Source organism: Elaeis guineensis, chromosome 10 (assembly GCF_000442705.2).
Source record: "Elaeis guineensis isolate ETL-2024a chromosome 10, EG11, whole genome shotgun sequence".
Lineage (NCBI taxonomy): Eukaryota > Viridiplantae > Streptophyta > Magnoliopsida > Arecales > Arecaceae > Elaeis > Elaeis guineensis.
The window spans coordinates 78,126,036-78,144,697 of record NC_026002.2 but is presented as its reverse complement, the minus strand read 5'-3'; the positions used below and the strand labels follow the sequence as shown (position 1 = coordinate 78,144,697).

Genomic DNA, 18,662 nt, shown 5'->3' with positions numbered 1-18,662 from the left:
TTTATGCATCACGTGCAGTGCAATAAAATTGACGTGGAGCACATCATCCAATTATCTTGAAGCATATAACGTACTTAACAATGAGACAGATATTTAATGCTGTCCAGTTTTTTCTTTTGCTAATTTTCAGATAACAAAAATATCATTTCTTTCGTAGAATAAAAAAGAAATAGTATTATTACTTCCTAATACTTTGTATGACTTTTTATGAATATTTATGACGTTCTAAACCATATATATGATTTTTTATATATTTATGACATCCTGAATAATATGTATGACTTTCTAATGCCTTGTATTATTTTTTATAATATATATGGCATTCTAAATAATATATATGACTTTCTGTGAATATACATATATCCTAAACAATATATATGGATTCTTAATATCTTATATGACTTTCTATGAATATCTATGATATCCTAAATAATATATATGACTTTCTGTAAATATATATGACATCTTGAACAATAAATATAGCTTTTTAATACTTTATATGATATTTTATCAATATATATGACATCCTAAATAATATATAATTTTTTGTGAATATATATGACATCCTGAATAATATATATGACTTTCTGATGCCTTATATAATTTTCTGTTGGTCATGTAAAGCATCAAAAAATTATATATATATTATTAATATTATCAAATATATTCACAAAAAATCATATAAGATATTAGAAAGTTATATATATTATTTACGATATCATATATATTCATAAAAAGTCATATAAAGTATTTGGAAGTCATATATATTATTTAGAATGTCATATATATTTATAAAAAGCCATATAATACATTAGGAAGCTATATGTATTATTTAGGATATCATATATATTGTTCAGAATTTCATAAAGATATAGAAAGACATATATATTATGTAGGATGTCATATATATTCATAGAGAGTCATACAAGATATCATAAAGTAATAATATTGTTCTTTCTTTGTTCTATGAAGAGAAATGTATTATCATCACTTAAAATTGAAAAAAAAAAGTCAAATGACATTAAATATCTGTCCCATCTAAGTACGCTATGTGCTCCAATATTGTTAGACGGTGCGCTCTTATTGTACCATACGTGGTGCATAAAGAATTACTCTACACAATAATGAGGGAGTGCTAGCTTTTATTATCTCTCCTTGAGGAAGGAAAATTTATTGATTGGATTTGGTTCAAAGTAGACCACAAATAATTAATAACTTTTCTGTTATCATATATTTAATACCTTTTCCTCCTTAATAATACACCCTGCATAGTAAATTATCGCTGGTTTGAATGCTCTTGAACTAGCTCCAACCAATAACTTCTCTCGAGGAAGAGGGGATTTTTTTTTTAGTACAAACGGACGCTCACACTACTCAAATATGAGTACCTCTTAGAAAATTAAAAAATAAAATACCTTGCAAGGCATGCGGGCATGTCTGACTTTGTCACCAGATCCAGTTACTAGTGCGCTCCATCACGTAGGAAGTGATCCAATCGATGGCATTGTTTATCTTTCGAAAAACATACTGAATAGACACAGCAACGAAGTCACATAGGAAAATCCATATGTTTTGAGGGAGCGGATGGGCCTCCAACTGCTCCATGTTGCATTGGATCCAGCTAATGACAATGGAAGAATCTCTCCCAATAAGGATCCTTTCCGCTTGAAGCTCTTGCTTTGCACAGATGATGTTCGCTCAAGCAATACGAAGCTCAGCTTTCGAAATGGAAGGCTCAAAGATACATGAGGACCTCGTCGCCAGTAACCTAGCATCTGGATCCTAGATGACATATCCAGCATCACCCTTGTCCTCGCCAACACTACCATCGAAGTTACTTTGAAATACCTCGAAGAAGGGGGCTTCCAAGAAATGAATAGAATCCATTGGGACATTGTAAGAGAAGCATAGGAGCCCCAAGATTCAGAGGCATTAAGGATTGGGAGTAGGATCAAAACGGCTATACTCAGTAGCCAAGCAAAAGGTTCTCTCTAGCACCCAATGAGTAGGAACCACCTCAGCTTCGAAGGTTAGACTGTTTCTGGTATAGGCAATATATGCCATCTGACACCCCAGGTATAGGTCGGTCTTTCAACAGTGTTTCAATGGATCGCATCCAAAAAGGGATCTAGCCAAAGGTTGCTGCTCTCCTCCCACTGCTGACCATCCCCTCCTCCAAATGAAACATGCCCACAGGTAGTGTAGGAAAACATACTCTGTTGTCTTGTCCTTCAATCCGCAAATTGGGCAAAAAGCCGAAATCTTCATCTCTCTGTCCCTGAGAAGCATACATGTTGGAAGCCAATTTCAAGCAATCTTTCAGATAAAAGATCTCATCTTGAGATGAACAGTCACTCTTCAAATCTAAACTATCTTAATCTCGATACTCACCGTAAGTCTACATATTTTAGATAAATGTGTTATGGGGACCTTAGGGCAGCATGATTAGGCTCGCACCCCCACATCCTGGCTTTAGCGTCCCCCGCCAAAATTGAGTTATTAAACTTCAATTCACTTAAATTGGTATGTGGTAAATCCCCCAATGACCAACCTGACTTTGAAACGTCGCAAAACCGACGGTCACGATACTGTTCATCTAGACCAGTCTCGGACACGGTCCAAAAACGCTGGGGTGGCCGCTATAAAACAACGGAGAGGGCGGACGAGTGGTGCGGGGACGGACGCCATCAATCTAGGCTCAAGGGTACTTCTCCGTTCTCTCTCTCTGGTCGTAAGGTCTCCTCCGCTCTCCAAGTAAACTTCTTACTCCAAACGCCAGTAAGCTAGGGTTTCGAAGTCCTGGGGAGGTCTATGCTTCGCGAGATCGATAGATCTGGGGGCGGGGGGTTGGGTTGTGAGATCCATCACTTGGATCGCTTTTTGGGCTTTTACTTATTTTTGTAATTTCTTTTTACATTGCTTATGATTTCCGTTATCTCTTCTCTCTGATGCCGTTGATACCTATGAATTTATTATGGCCAGCGATCTGTCTCGTGGCGAATGATTGGTTTGTTTGGACAACAAATTAGGGGTTGAGGACCAAGGAAAATACAAACAAATTGAGGGTTCTATGTTGCTTTGTGATGAATTTCTATGATATGATCTCTGATATAGTATATCTCGCCTAAATTAGAAAGGTGAAAGTTGGACGGATTCCAACCATCAGGAATCGATCTTGCATGGCCTTAATCTGGACTCTTAGACTGCCTCCTTCCGTTAAAATTAGATGATTAAATAAATACTTCCTGATGATGTAGTTAAAAAGGCATGTTATGCAAGCTGTTTGAGTCAGTCCTGAATTTTCTTGAGTACGATCCAAGCTCATGCCTAGCTTTGACAAGCGCACCTGTTTATGTTAACAGGATCATCTGTGCTGCTAGCAGTTTGATGGTATGGGGTTACAGTTGTTTTCTTCTGATAGACTGACATCCCTGCGCTTTTAATTTGTTCTCTAATTTAAAGGGACAAACATCCCTTGTATGATAGAATGCGTGGGAATTTGCATTTTTTTTTTTAAAGATTTGTTGACTGTGTTTGGTGAGTTTTGCTTGTCGAACTTATTTTCTTCTGTTTTCAGACAATCAAGATTCTTCATAAAGAAGGATATGGCTTCTTATATTTAGTACTTTGTTGTCTCTAAAGTTTAAAGTGGTATTTCTTGTATTCCATGAACAGCAGAGGAAAAAAAGGGATATGATTTTATCGGTTTTTCCCTATTGTGCATTTATTGCATGTATTGAGTTACAAGTTTTCACGTTCCAAACTTATGTTAAAATAGTGCTCATCTTTGTGCTCTCAGTCAAGTTCATTTTTTTACTTTATGATGCCAGTAGTTGCCTTTCCATGGAACACATTCATGACAACATTTACAAATGCATTATTGTGTCTATCTTTAATATCTGCATCTTTTTTGAGGATTTTCACAAGTTTTTTTCTCCATTCCTCATCTTACTTTCCTTAATATTTTTATCTGCTGTTGATGCCAGCTGCCAGCCTTGGTTTGGAACGTATCTTGGTTGATACCTGTGACTGTTTGCTATGTGCCCGCCAAACTCGCCATTGGCTTCTTTTGAGCCTCCATCTTCCATGCCATACTTCCTGATGTCAGCTGTCTACCTACATGCTCATCATATTCTATTTGTTTGAATAAAAAAGGAAAGGGCAATTAATGGAGTCTATGCTCTATTTTCATATAAATTTAGTTATTTGGACTTCTATTTTTTAGGTTATTTAGGTACATGTTATAGTATATTGTTAGTGATATAGCCAAGGCAATAATCTTTTTACCATTAATAGACCTATTTTAGTAAAATATAACATAATTCCTAGACTAGAGTCTAGAGGTGGCAATGCACCACACAGACTAGCTAACAGAGCTAGCTAATATTGAAGAGCTATTGGTTAGCAAGGACATATTCTTGTAATAATTTTTCTTATAATTGATTGACAAGCTGGCAGATAATTGACCAGGAGTTGGGAAGACAAGCAAGCTTTGCATATTGGTTCTAGTCATGTAGTTATTTTTTTTAGGCTTAGGATTTTAACGGTTAGGTATTAGCCATTTGAGAACACAAATCCCACTTAAGAGTCCAATGCTTTAAAAATCAGACTGTTCATTGGACCGGAAAGATGATAGGGTCATGGGCCACTGGTTCAACCACTGGATCAACAGAATTAGCTGGTGACATCATTATCATATAATAAATTTATGAACTATAATATATAAATATTTTATAACTATACATATATAATGCTATATGATAAAATTACATAATGCTGCAACAATACATATTGCATCTATTATTCAAATATTCATCATTTAAAAATTTAACAAAGAATCAAAATTTATAATTTTATTAATAAAATATGATATCATATTATCAATGAATTTAGTATATGTATAATATTTTTATACACATGAAAATAAAGCAACCCTGCTCTGATCTCAACCAACCAATAGGGAGTGTTCTAAGCTCTCATCTTGTTCCTTTTTTTTTTTTCTGAAAAAACAAAGGCTGGTTGTATTTTTCTAGGGTAGACCATGGAGCGTGTGGGTAGGAGATGAAAGGTTGGGTGCTGCATAGCCAACAGTCCATTGTCCTTGCTGAAGATCAAGGTTGAGGCTGTGAGGATGGACACAGAGAGGAGGGGCTTCCAAGAGGTTGCCTCCACTCGCTGGAGTTATCAAGCAAGAAGCGTATGCCTTAAACCCAAAACTCCTGATCTTATGGACCCATGTTAGTGTAAATTGAAAAACGCGTGGTTCATCTGAACCTGAAATGATTCAAATGGATTGTTGGTTCAACCAGTTATATGCATGGTTTTAACAAAATATTCCGGTTTTATAAATAGAATGCTTAGATGGCTCTATCTGGACCATAGACTTGGCCAGTTGATGGTTCAAGTGGTTCAACCAGCTGGTCCTGTTGGGTTTTTAAAACATGACCCACCATGATCTTGTATAGACAAGTAAAATCACAAAGAAAATCAACACTCCGTCCCCCACTTGCTCTCTAAGTGCTTTTCACCTAACGTCTGCTTGAATCTCCTAAAGCCGGTGCTTGAAGGAAGGGGAAGGGGGTTACATCCCGTTCTCCTAATTTTCATTCTTCTCCTTCGCTTCTTACTTTTATGGCAAGAGTGAAAATCATAAGCAACAAGAACTGCAGTTGCAACCTCTTTTACGGAACAATACAAAAGAACTTTGGCAGAAGAGATGAAGATGGAAGAGAGGAATTGGACCAAAAGGATGAGAAAATAAGAGGAGAATAGGAACATTTATAGATTTGAGTTATAAAGACCTAATTTATAAAGACCTAATTTATAGCTACAAGTTGATGACTGCTTATATTAGATATTCCTACATTTCCTTATTAAAACATTATAGGTGTATACTTTTCTTAAATTCTTTTTCTTTAGTAATTTCCTCTTTTTTATAAGAAAGAATTTTGTTGATATCTAGGTTTTAGGTGCTCCCTTTGTTATCTGCCTATGACATAATGCCTTTCCAGAATATTGCTGTAAAAAGATTGTAAATGGGTTTTTCTGAACTCGCCTACCCATGTATGGTCAAGATAGTTCAAGAGATTTCCAATTGCATAAATAAAGAGACACAACAAGAAGTCCATCACCAGCCCGAAACTGTACATCCAACTTCTTATGCAGCTGATGGACCCGCTTGATAAAAGGATTTCAAGCTCTCTTGGTATATTTCCCCAATGCAGAAGAAACATAGGTTCTTGCACCTTCCTTTTCTCAAGCTCCAGAAATTACCCCTGCACTCTGCTAACTATTTGCTTGACTTCTGTGTCACTTTGCTGATAACTGCCATTGCACACCAAATTTGCTTTATTTATGGCAGTCTTGCACTTCTGCTGCATTTTCAGTTTCTGATCAGAGGCAACACATACTATGAACACACGTACCATCCTTTGCTACTGGAATATGCATCTTTTGGTGCTTTTAGTGCATTCCAATTTTCAGTTTGTGTCATCAGATCTCAACATCACAGTGGCATAAAATGGTCAAAAATAAAGTTAAAACACATCCGCTGGAAGCATGTGGACACACTTAAAAATACTCTTGTTCTCTGTCCGCAAGAATATATAAGCTAGCCTTGTCTCAATTTCTTTGTGGGCCAGAACCTCTACAAGAATTTCCATGATTATGTTTTTGAGCCATCTCTATAACATGAATTTGCATAATTCAATTTCCAGTTTACTTATACACACAACATGCATGCATATATGCATTCAGACATACATAGGCACGTGCATCTAGGTGTGTGCATGTGTTTGTGTTTGTGCAAGCATACACACTGTAGACAGTGCGGAATATTTCCTTTTCAACATTGATAACCAACAAGCAAGCTTTTTTCTTTTTGGACCTTGGTCATTTGCAATTGAAGAGATGTGCTGTGCTTGCTGCGGACTGTGGGCCTCTGACCATATTCTTTTATTAAATAACTTTGATCAAGGTCTCGATAGTCTAGTGGTCATTTGTAGATTAAATATATGTAGGACATAGGACTAAATACTTGTCTGTATTAAAATGATACTGTTCCCTTGTTGATCTGCTTTCTTTACAATCCTACAACTTGTTTATCATCTCTCATGCAGCCCCTTTGGTTAATTGATATATTTTCACACTTCTAGAGCCTTTCTTTTCGATCAAATTACGAACGGCAGCTGATGTTTGATAATCTTACATCATCACATTTTTATCCTGGTTGCTTTTTCCTCAATCAGATTATTCAAACATTTAGGTTATTGTTGTGTAATGCTGATCGATGCGATGCTCTAGTTTTATGATGTAGCTCCATTTTTTTTGTTCTTTCAGTACCTAAAATTAACTGGGAAGAGTGATGCTAAGACATTTTCAAAATTCTGTTTTGAAGCTGAATTTTGATTTATGTTGCTGCTTGCTGAAAAACTATGAACAGCGTCATGGCCTTTTTTCAATGTTGCTACAAACTTAAAGTATGAGTGGTTTCATGGATTGAGGTTCTGGAGCATATTAAATGCATACTTCTTTTTTATCCAATGATTTTTTTTCTTTTCTTTTTTCTTTTTTTGGATTTGCGGGGGGGGGGGGGGGTTGCTTTTGGCAATATACCTAGGTGCATAATTCTGAGATAAAGCTTTATTTATTATTTAGATTCAAAGCATTCTAGGCCTATGAAAATAAGAACTACATAAGCAGAAGGATGGAATTTTGATGCAGGAAATATCTCAATCCTTTTTTCCCTTGAAATGCAGGATGACAGAACCACCTTTTGTGTCCAGGGAGAGGCTCCAGAAGCATCAGCAATACTTTCAGCGCGTTCCCAAACATACTTACCTGAAAGGACGTTATGATGTGATAACCTCCGTTGCTATCCCGCTTGCATTGGCAGCCTCTAGCATTTTTCTCATTGTGAGTAAATGGCCGGGCATTTTCCTTTTGTTTTATGGTTTCTCTCGTTGTACTTATGACCTACTGTTATTTTTAATAAGCAGGGTCGTGGCGTCTACAACATGTCTTTGGGGATAGGGAAGAAAGAATGAACTCTTTTCCTTCATGTTGCCTGTCAATAGATCCAGTGCTTTGCATAGGAAAAAGTTGGGTTGTTAGTTTGTTTCTGGTAATGGTAATCACAAAGTATAACTTGTTTGGACCTATTTACTTCTATTTCTCCATCTAAACCTGGAACAATTGGAATGTGTGTTTTGAATAAGAGTTATGGTGGTGGGCTCTACTGCTGCCTTGCAAACATAATGCTGTCAATCGTAGTGTTGTGATTGGTGAAATTATGTTCGGCCTTTTTGTTTTATTTGTCAACTGTATTCTATCTTGGTTTGCGAGTGGTTGGCGTTTTCACTACTTAGTTTATTTTCTCTAGGCATTGATTTGTTGGCATTCAAATTATTTGAAGATATTCTATCTAGAGCAGAAGGCTAGGAAGTGTCTTCACAAGTTTCCTTACCTACCCAGGCTACGAGGCTGCCTGTCTGCTCATCTTTCCCTTTTTCATAATGGGTTATCTGTGTTGATGCAAGGCTCAAAATTTAGAATAGGATAGATCGAATTGAATGAGGTTGGGTTGGAATGATCCTTACAGTTTGATGAAAATTTTTTCAATATATAAAATTAGTTAAAAAATTAAATAAAAAATTTTCAATTTTTGATTTTTCGATATTTAAGTTAGTTTGAGTCTTAAAAATAAAGATGGAAAAGAGTGAGAAAATAAGAGAGATCGAATAGAATTAAAGGAGGATTGGGTAGGAGTCAAGATTATGGTCTAGCTTCTTATTAGTAGAGTCTCTCCTAGTTTCAGAGAGTAGAATTTATCGATAGAGGATCTCTGACTTTCTATTTATAAAAGAGTTGATGAGGCTATTTCAGAGTTTGTTAGGCTGTTAGAGAAGTTTGTTAGGTAGTAAGAGAATCATTTGTAAGTGAGTTGGTGTACAGCTGTGCATATGAATTAGATATGAGATCATACTTGGCTGGATCTGTTAACCGTATATGAGATCGTAGCCAGTTGTGGTCTGATTGCAGAAACCATCGCGGGCATTCGTGTAACGATTAAGTCTGTCAATATAATAGTTTATTTCAGTAGATAATCGGGATGAAATAGAGATTAGTCATAATAATCATCCCGACTATAAGAGGCATTGCGATTTAGGTCGATAGATATCCAATCTGAATATTTTCTTTATCAGCTGAGATTTGTCATCCCGGACATAGAATACTAGGGTATTTCTTATTCAGGTCGGTAAAATACCGACCTGAATCTACTTATCGATAAGTTGATGAATTGGAATTTGGTGCTTTGAGATTGATATCTCTTTGATCTCATATGATGATGCCACGTGTGTTGGAACTGGTTTAGTGTACCAACACTTTGTCCCCCACTTTCTATGTCTGAGGTGATAATTTTTCGATCAGATTAGGAAGTAGAAGTATCTTCATATTTACTTTATAGGTTGGGTTTTCACCTGTTTGGAAGGTGTTCGCCATTGAGATCGGATTTTATCAGCCAGAAAGTTTTATCTCCGTACTTACTTTTTGATCCGATTTTCATCGGTTAGGAGATCTTATCTTTGTATTTACTTTTTGGTTTAGTTTTTACTGATTCGAAGATCTTATTTCTATATTTATCTTTTGGCTCAATTTTTACTGATCAGGAGATTTTACCTCCACACTTATCTTTTGATCTGATTTTTACCGACCACAAGATTTTATCTCCTTACTTGCTTTTTGGTTTGATTTTTATCAATCAGGAGATCTTATCTCCATCTTACCTTTTGGCTTGATTTTTATTAATCAGGAGATCTTATCTTCATACTTATTTTTTGATCCGATTTTCACCGATCAGGAGATCTTATCTCCACACTTATCTTTTAGTCTGATTTTTACCGACTATGAGATCTTATCTCTATATTTACTTTTTGATCCGATTTTCACCGACGAGGAGATCTTATCTCTGTATTTGCTTTTTAATTTGATTTTTATCGATTGGAAGATCTTATCTCTATATTTACCTTTTGGTCTGATTTTTATCGAGCAGGAGATCTTATTTTCACACTTATTTTGTGGCCTGATTTTTATCGACCATGAGATCTTATCTCCATCTTATCTTTTATCTCGATTTTTATCGATCAGGAGATCTTATCTCCATATTTGCTTTTTGATCGATTGATTTTCATCGATCAGAAGATCTTATCTCCATATTTACCTTTTGATCCTATTTTTACCAGGCACGAGATCTTATCTCCATATTGTCTTTTGATTCAATTTTTATCAAACAGGAGATCTTATCTCCATATTTACTTTTTGATCCAATTTTTATCAGTCAGAGATCTTATCTTTGTATATATCATTTGGCTCGATTTTTACCGATCAGAAGATCTTATCTTCATACTTATCTTTTGGTCTGATTTTTTCAGATCAGAAGATCTTATCTCCATACTTATCTTTTAGCTCGATTTTTATCGATCAAGAGATTTTATCTCCATATTTGTTTTTTGATCTGATTTTTATCGGTCAGGAGATCTTATCTCTGTATTTATATTTTGATTCGATTTTTACCGATTGGGAGATCTAATTTTCGTATTTGCCTTTTTGATCCGATTTTTATCGATTAGGAGATCTTATCTCGACATTTGCTTTTTGATCCGATTTTTCACTAGCCAGAAGATCTTATCTCTATATTTACTGTTTGGCCTAATTTTTATCGATCAGTAGATCTTATCTCCATACTTATCTTTTAACCCAATTTTTTTCGACCAAGAGAACTTATCTCCATGTTGTCTTTTTGTCTGATTTTAATTAGCTAGGAGATCTTATCTCCATATTTGCTTTTTGATCCGATTTTCATCGATCAGGAGATCTTATCTCCATATTTATTTTTTGATTCGATTTTTATCGATCAGGAGATCTTATCCCCGTATTTACCTTTTTGGTTCGATTTTTATCGATCAAGAGATCTTGTCTCCACACTTGCTTTTTGGTTCGATTTTTCATCGGTCAAGAGATTTTATCTCCATATTTACCATTTGACTTGTTTTTTATCAGTCAAGAGATCTTTTCGCCATACTTATCTTTTGGTCCGATTTTTTTCAATCAGGAGATCTTATCTCTACCTTACCTTTTGACTCGATTTTTACTGACCAGGAGATTTTATTTTTATATTTATTTTTTGATCTGATTTTCATCGATCAGAAGATCTTATCTCTATATTTACTGTTTGATTTAATTTTTATCGGCTAGAAAATCATAATTCCATATTTTATCTCAGAGTTTTTCAGGCTGGTGTTGTCGTCATCTTAAATAGATGCACCGAGCCTCGAGAATATCACAATTAATTATTTGATCGAAAAATGAAGTGATTTAACTTTTAGAGAAATGATTCGTCATATCTTTTCGTCATGATTGTTTGAAATTTTTTTTTTGAAAATATCTAATGAGGGTGCGCCAATATCAACGTTGGAATGGTCCATCGGCTCGATCACGGATCAAATTATCGTGGCAGCACTTGAAGGGGGTTTGCCTAACCACCACCTGACAAGGCCGTTGGATTAGCGTTATATGTCGTAAATCGGCCATGGGGCCAGTTAATCTGAGTCGTTGGTTTGTTTATAAAAGATCTTTGCCCCCTATCACTGTTCATTTTTACTATTTTTCCTACGAAGGTTCTACCAGATTTTTTTTTCTCTCGAAGTCTTCCTATTTTCAACATCCGTCAAAGGGAGGCCATCGGAGAGAGCTTGCGGGAATCGGAGAAGAAGGGTCTTTTTTCTCATCTCTAGGAGGGGTTTCGTCTACCAACTGTAGATATCGACCTTCTCATCTTGATTTCCTTTGAGTCACCGAATAACTTTCTTTTGCTTCTTTCTTCTCTTTATACTTCTTCCCATCCGGCCCTTTTCATTTGCCTTTAGAAAACTTTTTAGGAATAATATGCTTACTAGAGGGAGAAAGGGGAAGAGGATTGTAGATGACCCCCAGATTAGGTCGATTAAGCCCCTATTCGCTATTGAGGTAGAGAGTTCACCCCTGGAGAACCTTGATATTGGTCTTGTAGGTGAAGGGAGTCCAGACCATAGTGCAGAATCTCCTATGTATGATCTCATAGACTACCTCAGCCTTGAAATGGAGGGATCAATTTTGATTGAAGAGAATCTCACGAACCTTAAAGAGAAATATGATGTACCTGATGAGTATGAGATGTTGGCACTAGATCCGAAAGATCGAGTTTTTGAGCACCCTAAGAGTTGCATTGTCTTCTATGATGAAACCCTTTGATTCAGTTTGCAGTTTTCATTGCACCATTTTTTCAATAATATTTTCGATTTCTAGATAACTCCAATTGCCAATAGGATGATCATAGTATTTATAATTATGTGTAAATTCCTCCATATAGAACTTAGAATCTCCTTGTTTAGGTCTCTGATCCTTTTGAAAAGACATCCGAGTGAGAGAGATTGATGGTACTTCTCGCCTCGAAAAAATTATAAATTTGGACCTAATCTTTCTTCTTCAATTCACGACTGAAAAGGCTATTTTTTTTTTGTCCAGGCTCCCATTCCATTGGGTTTTAGGACTTTCTGGGGGCATCCGGACATCAGGCATAATTCCAATGATGAAATTCTCTCCGAGGATTAGGTGGCTCATTCAGCCTTAATTACCACCAGAGTGCCCAAGCTATCTTCTTTAGTTACTGATCAGGTATTGTATGATGCTGGCATTAACCAGTACTCTCCTCGGGATAAGATCGAAGTGTTTTCTCCTACCTTACTTTCTTTCTTTTGTATTATATATCTTTTCTTGACTTTACAACTCTTTTGATGCAGAAATGAGGTTTAATCTAGATAGACTGGAGGGGAGGAAAAGAAAGGACCAACCAAAATCATCTGACATTGATCCTGCACCAAAAAGAGCCAAAGGTGCAGATCCTCTTCCTGCCCGGATGCCATCCCGAACTTCTACGCTCAAGAAGAAATGATACTCCTCGAGGGGTATCAATCGAGCCTCCACCTCGTCAGTCAACCGAGGTGAGAAAGAAGGATACTAGCAGGCCCATGCCCCCTCTCAAGGACCAGGGACGCAAGCCAATCCCCGCCCCATCCACTTCAGCTGAGGGAGATGCCATGGAGTGGATGTCCCTTTTAGAGCGAGCCTGATTGGGTCACGACCTTCTTGAATTGGTGCTTCCAATCATCCACCTGGAGGCCCATCGAAAGAACAAATTGTAAGAGACTGCCAATCATGCTTTCGAGCATCTCATGCATGTAAGTTTCCTCACCATTTCTTTTCTTCTCTTTTTCTTTCTTTCTTTCTTTCTTTTTCTTTTCTCTTTTTTTTTTTTGGTCAGTGAATGACCAAGCTGGATCTTTGCTTCACAGGTTGCTATCGATCTCAAGGTCATGTATGAAAACATGGCCTATTTGCTAACAAATAAGGAGGCCATAGAAGCCAACCTGCTGATTCTCCAAGAGGAGAAGAAGGAGTCCGAACTCATGGAAGGGCTCAAAAATCAACTTAATGAGAAGTTAAAGTTGCTGAAGGAGAAAAATCAAAATTTTTTGGACCTTCAGTGAAAATATAATGAACAAGAGATGAAGATTTTTGAGCTGCATACCTAAGTCGAGGAGAACAAAGAACTGGGGTCAAGGCTTAAAGAGACGGAGAAGGCCAATGAAGCTCATGAAAAAGCTATTGAAGTACTTAAAAAGTAGCTCAAATAGGAGCAAGATAAAGTAGCAAGGGCAGTCGAGTTATATAAGATTTTTGAAGAATTTGAAGAGAAAGTATCCGAGAGCTCTGAGGGTGCATATGATTATGCATTCAATCAGTGTCGCAATTTAATCAAGAAATTATATTCTGAGGTAGATATCTTCAAAGTCACTCCGAAGGTGGCTGTTGACATGGGCATAAAAGAGAATCTCGAGCTGCCCACTGAAGCGGTGAAGGAGCCAACTAAGGAGTTAGGTCGGGAGTTTACCGACATGAGCATAACTTAGGCCATTGTCGTGGAGCCTATATCTGTTGTGCCTCTAGTCGAGATTGAGGTTTTCAAGACCATCAAGGAACCGGAGTCCACTACAGCCATAGGGCCAACTACCACTGACATTGCCAAGGAGCCGAAGTGGACTAAAGAGGAATCAATCAAGAAGGATTCCAATGCATCGGTAATCATCTGATAAAGATTTTTCTTTCTTTTAGGATGTATTGACCTGATACAGATCTTCTTTGGGGGAATATATAAACCCAATATGGGTTTTTCCCTTTGTATTTTCTTTTTACATCAATGCAAGAAATATTTTCTCAAGTGTCATGATTTGGTGTGCATGTTCTAGCAAATTTCATAACTCATCAGAATAAAATAATTACATATATCTTTATAGGTCAATAGAACTGAAAATTGATAAATTTAACCTTACCATTTATCAATTAATTAAAGATTAAGGTTCAAATGTACTTTTATTTGTATGACCTCGAACGGATTAGGTTCAAGCTTCGACTCGGAGGTCGACATTTTCGAAAGAATCCAAAGACAATCTCACTTTATAGATCAATATAGTATTATACCAATTCGAGACTGGTGTAAGATCACTTTGGTCTTGTGGCCAGCATAAGGCTCATTGGTGGAAGGGGGATCAAGCCCTTCAGGGTTATACCAGACTGAAATTCAGAGTAATATTCACATCCTCTGGTGTCATACTGGACTGAAATTCAAAGTACTATTTGCATCCTTCAGGGCCATACTAGACTGAAATCTGAATCAACGCTTGCATCCTTCGGAGCTATACTGGACTAAAATCCGAACCAATATTTGTGGCCTTCGGGGCTTTACCAGACTGAAATCCGAATCAATGCTTGCACCCTTCGGAGCCATACTGAACTAAAATCCAAACCAATATTTGTGCCCTTTGGGGCTTTACTGGACTGAAATTCTAATTAATATTTATACTTTTCGGGGCTTTATTAGATTGAAATCTGAATATATTAGGATTTGATGCCTCGAGATTTGATCTATATTGAGCCCACAACGAGGTTCATGATAAAAAATGAAATCCAACGAGACCAAGATCACCCCAAATGGAGCTCGGACGGAGAAGATACATGCTTTTGAAGCATGCACGGAACCTGAGGCGATGGAGGACCGTCGACGACCGGCGGTGGGCCGGTGGAGTTGCGGCAGCACGGCCGCAAGCGGTCGGATGCCGCCCAATGTGCGGCAACACGTGGGCCAGGCGCACAAGGTGCAGCCCAGCACGGGGTGATGGCCCAGGCGCGAGCGAGGGGCGCGGCCTGGGCCCATGCGCCCAGTGCGGGTGAGGCCCAGGCCCGCGCGCACGGGTCGGCCCAAGCCCAGGTGCCACGCCTGGGGCCTGTACCCCGATCCACCATGGATCGGGTGGTCCACGGCCCAGCGTGTGGACCGCATGGGTGTTTTCCAGCTGTTTCTTATGGTCCACAGTACTATCCATAGATCGGAGCGCGATCCAACAGCGTGGGTTGATCCCAGTTTTGATCCAATGGTTTGGAACTTGATTTGAGGTTGATTAGGAGTCTTAATCCCTTTCTAATTGAGGTTTAAGCCCTTTGAAAGGGTACGATCGGTGAATAGAAGGGATGGTGGTCTTTTTTGGCTTGGTTTCTCACGGGAACAGAACCCGTGACTTGAGTTTTTTGTACGGCATGAAGATCAGAGACCCAAGAGAAGAGAGAGAGCCGCGTGACACTGTGAGAGAAGAAGCAGGAGGCTCCTGGTAATGGATAGCGATCGCTTCAGGGGTTCAGGGGGGTCTTCTAAGAGAGAGAGCTTTTGTGAGGAAAACTTTCTGTGAGAGAGAAATGGGGTATATGAAGGTTAAGGGTGAAATCTTCTCTTGTAAATTTTTTTTTATAGTAAAGTTTGCATGCCCCGTAGAGGCGAGCCCTTTTATAGCTGATCTACGTATTTTGATTGTTTTTATTTTGTTTCTTCTTTCTTTCTGCTGCATCACGCAGTACCAAAAAGATCTTGGGAGGTGGTGTCCTGGTCAGACATCCATCCAATAAGTAGTATCAGAGTAAGGCGGTACAAGGATGCAAAAAGCAGTGGTGGTGAGCAAGACTGAAGATGGAGAAGATAGGAATAATTAAGATGGAGATCAACAAATTTGATGGAAAGAATAATTTCTCTTTGTGGCAGGCAAGGGTGAAGAACGTGCTCATCCAACAGGGGTTGATCGATGCTATCTTGTGTGAAGAGAAGCCAACCACCATGGAGGTACAGGATTGAAAATGGCTACAGATGCAGGTGGTGAGTACCATCCATATATACCAAACAGATGAGGTGGTGATCCATGTGTTGAGCGAGATTTCTCTGACGGTGCTGTGGTCGAAGCTCGAAGAGTTGTATATGGCAAAGTCTCTCACTAACACTTTTTTCCTCTGGAGGCAGTTCTACTAGCTACGGATGACTGAGGAACAGAGCGTGCAGGAGCATATAAGCCACTTTCAGAAGATCCTCACCGACCTCCTCAGCGTTGACGAGAATATTGAGGAGAAGATCATGGCGCTGGTTTTGCTAGCGTCGCTTCTATCTTCATACGAGTCTTTGGTGACTGCTCTTCTAGTGAGAAAGAGCACCATCAAGATGGACGAGATCACCACGGCGATACTCCAGAACGAGGTTCTGAGGATGGAGAACCCAACTTCGAGCTCAGGTGACGGTAGCTCAACTTTGGTGGGTTCTGGAGGAGCAGAAGGTGGTAGACAGAACAACAGGAGATTGCGACGCGGATGGTCCAAGTCCAAGAGGGACTTGAGCAAAACCAGATGTTATTGATGTGAGGAGTTGGGGCATCTAGTCAGAGATTGTCTTCAACTCAAAAATCGAACGGTGGCTGCTGTAGTGACGGCCGACAGTGATTCAGATGGAGATGTCCTGGAGATATCTACTTCTTCTTGGCAGTGGATATTAGATTCTGCATGCACCCATCATATATGTTGCAGAGAGGAACAGTTTGACTCTCTAAAGAACAGTGAAGGCACTGTATATCTACCATATGGATCGAGCTATGCGATCAGAGGCATCGGGATAGTCAGCTGGAGGACATATGATGGTACAATGAGAAGATTGGGGAGGTCCGATACATATTCGATTTCAGACGGAGTCTTATCTCACTAAGCAGACTGGATTCGAGAGGCTACAGGATTATAGCTGATGGAGGAATCCTGAGGGTACTACGTGGTGATAGGATTGTGCTGGAGGGGAAGAAAGAGAGCAAAGGATATTATTACCTGACAGGAAGCCCAGTGCGAGGTGGAACTTCGAGAGCTAGGTGGAGTCCAGAGCGAGGTCGAGCTCCAAGTGGAGGTGGATCGGGCACGAGACAGGAGACTCGGGAGGACAAGGGGCGACGTCACAAGATGAGATTTCTATTGCCGCAGGATGATGCTCCGAGCAGATCTCAGGTCAGGAGAAGCACAGCATATGATGGAGATGGGATCGAGCAGCCTTGCTCGACTCCCATGTTTGCCCATCCATGATCAGCAGACGATTGTCCCAAGGTATGGGGGCGAGGAGATCCAGAAGCTCTCAGAGTTAGGAGGAGGTCGAATATCGAGTCGAGGTGGAGATTGTTAGGATTTGATATTTTGAGATTCGATCCATATTGAGCTCATAGTGAGGTTCACGATAAAAAATGAAATCCAACGAGATCAAGATTACCCCAAATGGAGCTCGGATGGAGAAGATACGTGCTTTTGAAGCTTATACAGAATCTGAGGCAATGGAGGACCACCGGTGGCCTGTGGCGGGCCGGTGGAGCGACGGTGGTGTGGCTGCAGACGGTCGGATGCAGCCCAGCATGCGGCATCATGCGGGCCAGGCGTGCAGGGCGCGGCCCGACGTGGGGCGCGTGCGGGGAGCGGCCCGGGCCCAGGCGCCTGGTGCGGGCACGACCCAGGCCTGCACGCGCGGACCGGCCTAGGCCTAGACGCCGCACCTGGGGCCTGTACCTCGGTCCATCGTGGATCGGGTGGTCCATGGCTGTTGCTCCTTGAATTGATTTTGATGATTACAAAGCATTTGAGGGGATTACTAATATTTTTGGCTAGAAAAAAGATTTATTATTTATCAGGGGCAAAATCATAATTTCATCAAGTCCTAACTCGAAAGCCTCAAGAGCAAGAACAAAAGAATTATGATCTATTGGAGGTAATTTAAAATTTTTTGGATGTGTATTTTAAAAGAAAATCATATTTATAAAATTGAGTCGACCCTATGAGTTGACTCATGTCAAAAGGGGTTGAACGACATGCTGATTTTTTGGCTGGCACACCCAATTGAGTCGATCCCATGAGTCGACCCCTGTGTATGAGTCGACCCTATGAGTCGACCTCTGTTGCTGTGCACGTCAAAATTATAGAACAATCATTTTCTATTCTGTGCCACAGAAGTCGATCCTATGAGTCGACCCCTGCGATGGAAAAACTCCATAACAGCTAATTTTTCAGCTCATTTTGGCATATTTAATGCTCATTTAATGATCTCCAATGGCTCTAAAACTATCCAGATCACTCTCCACCATCATTTGAAGCTATAAAAGGTACTTAAAGAAGGGAATAAAGAAGGTTCTTCATACATTCATTTCAGCCCTAAGCAAAGAGCCTTCTTGAAGTTA

At 39.0% G+C, this 18,662-nt stretch overlaps 1 protein-coding gene and 1 long non-coding RNA gene across 4 annotated transcripts; both read left to right on the top strand.

Annotated features, from left to right (window-relative positions):
- The first annotated feature begins 2,527 nt into the window (after nucleotides 1-2,527).
- On the top strand, nucleotides 2,528-8,256 carry LOC105052182 (uncharacterized). Of its 3 annotated transcripts, none has more exons than XM_010932917.4 (3): nucleotides 2,528-2,736; nucleotides 7,758-7,914; nucleotides 7,998-8,256. In XM_010932917.4, the coding sequence occupies exons 1-3, from the start codon at nucleotides 2,543-2,545 to the stop codon at nucleotides 8,043-8,045; spliced, it is 399 nt and encodes a 132-aa protein (XP_010931219.1). In that variant the 5' UTR covers nucleotides 2,528-2,542; the 3' UTR covers nucleotides 8,046-8,256. The 3 variants fall into 3 exon arrangements, with proteins under 3 accessions (XP_010931219.1, XP_010931218.1, XP_019709035.1); XM_010932916.3 differs by having other exon boundaries at nucleotides 2,528-2,754; XM_019853476.2 differs by having other exon boundaries at nucleotides 2,567-2,704.
- Nucleotides 8,257-12,352: 4,096 nt separating this feature from the next.
- LOC140852100 (uncharacterized) lies at nucleotides 12,353-14,275 on the top strand. The gene is made up of 3 exons (XR_012135022.1): nucleotides 12,353-12,711; nucleotides 12,837-13,274; nucleotides 13,389-14,275. It is a non-coding gene; the product is annotated as an uncharacterized lncRNA (long non-coding RNA).
- The last annotated feature ends 4,387 nt before the right edge of the window (nucleotides 14,276-18,662 follow it).

What these genes read in the sequence shown, in the direction of transcription:
- LOC105052182 (XM_010932916.3), top strand. Translation starts at nt 2,543, where the DNA reads ATGACCAACCTGACTTTGAAACGTCGCAAAACCGACGGTCACGATACT. An exon ending in AGGTCTCCTCCGCTCTCCAA is followed by an intron (nt 2,755 to 7,757) that starts GTAAACTTCTTA and finishes CTTGAAATGCAG; the next exon opens with GATGACAGAACCACCTTTTG. An exon ending in CCTCTAGCATTTTTCTCATT is followed by an intron (nt 7,915 to 7,997) that starts GTGAGTAAATGG and finishes TTTAATAAGCAG; the next exon opens with GGTCGTGGCGTCTACAACAT.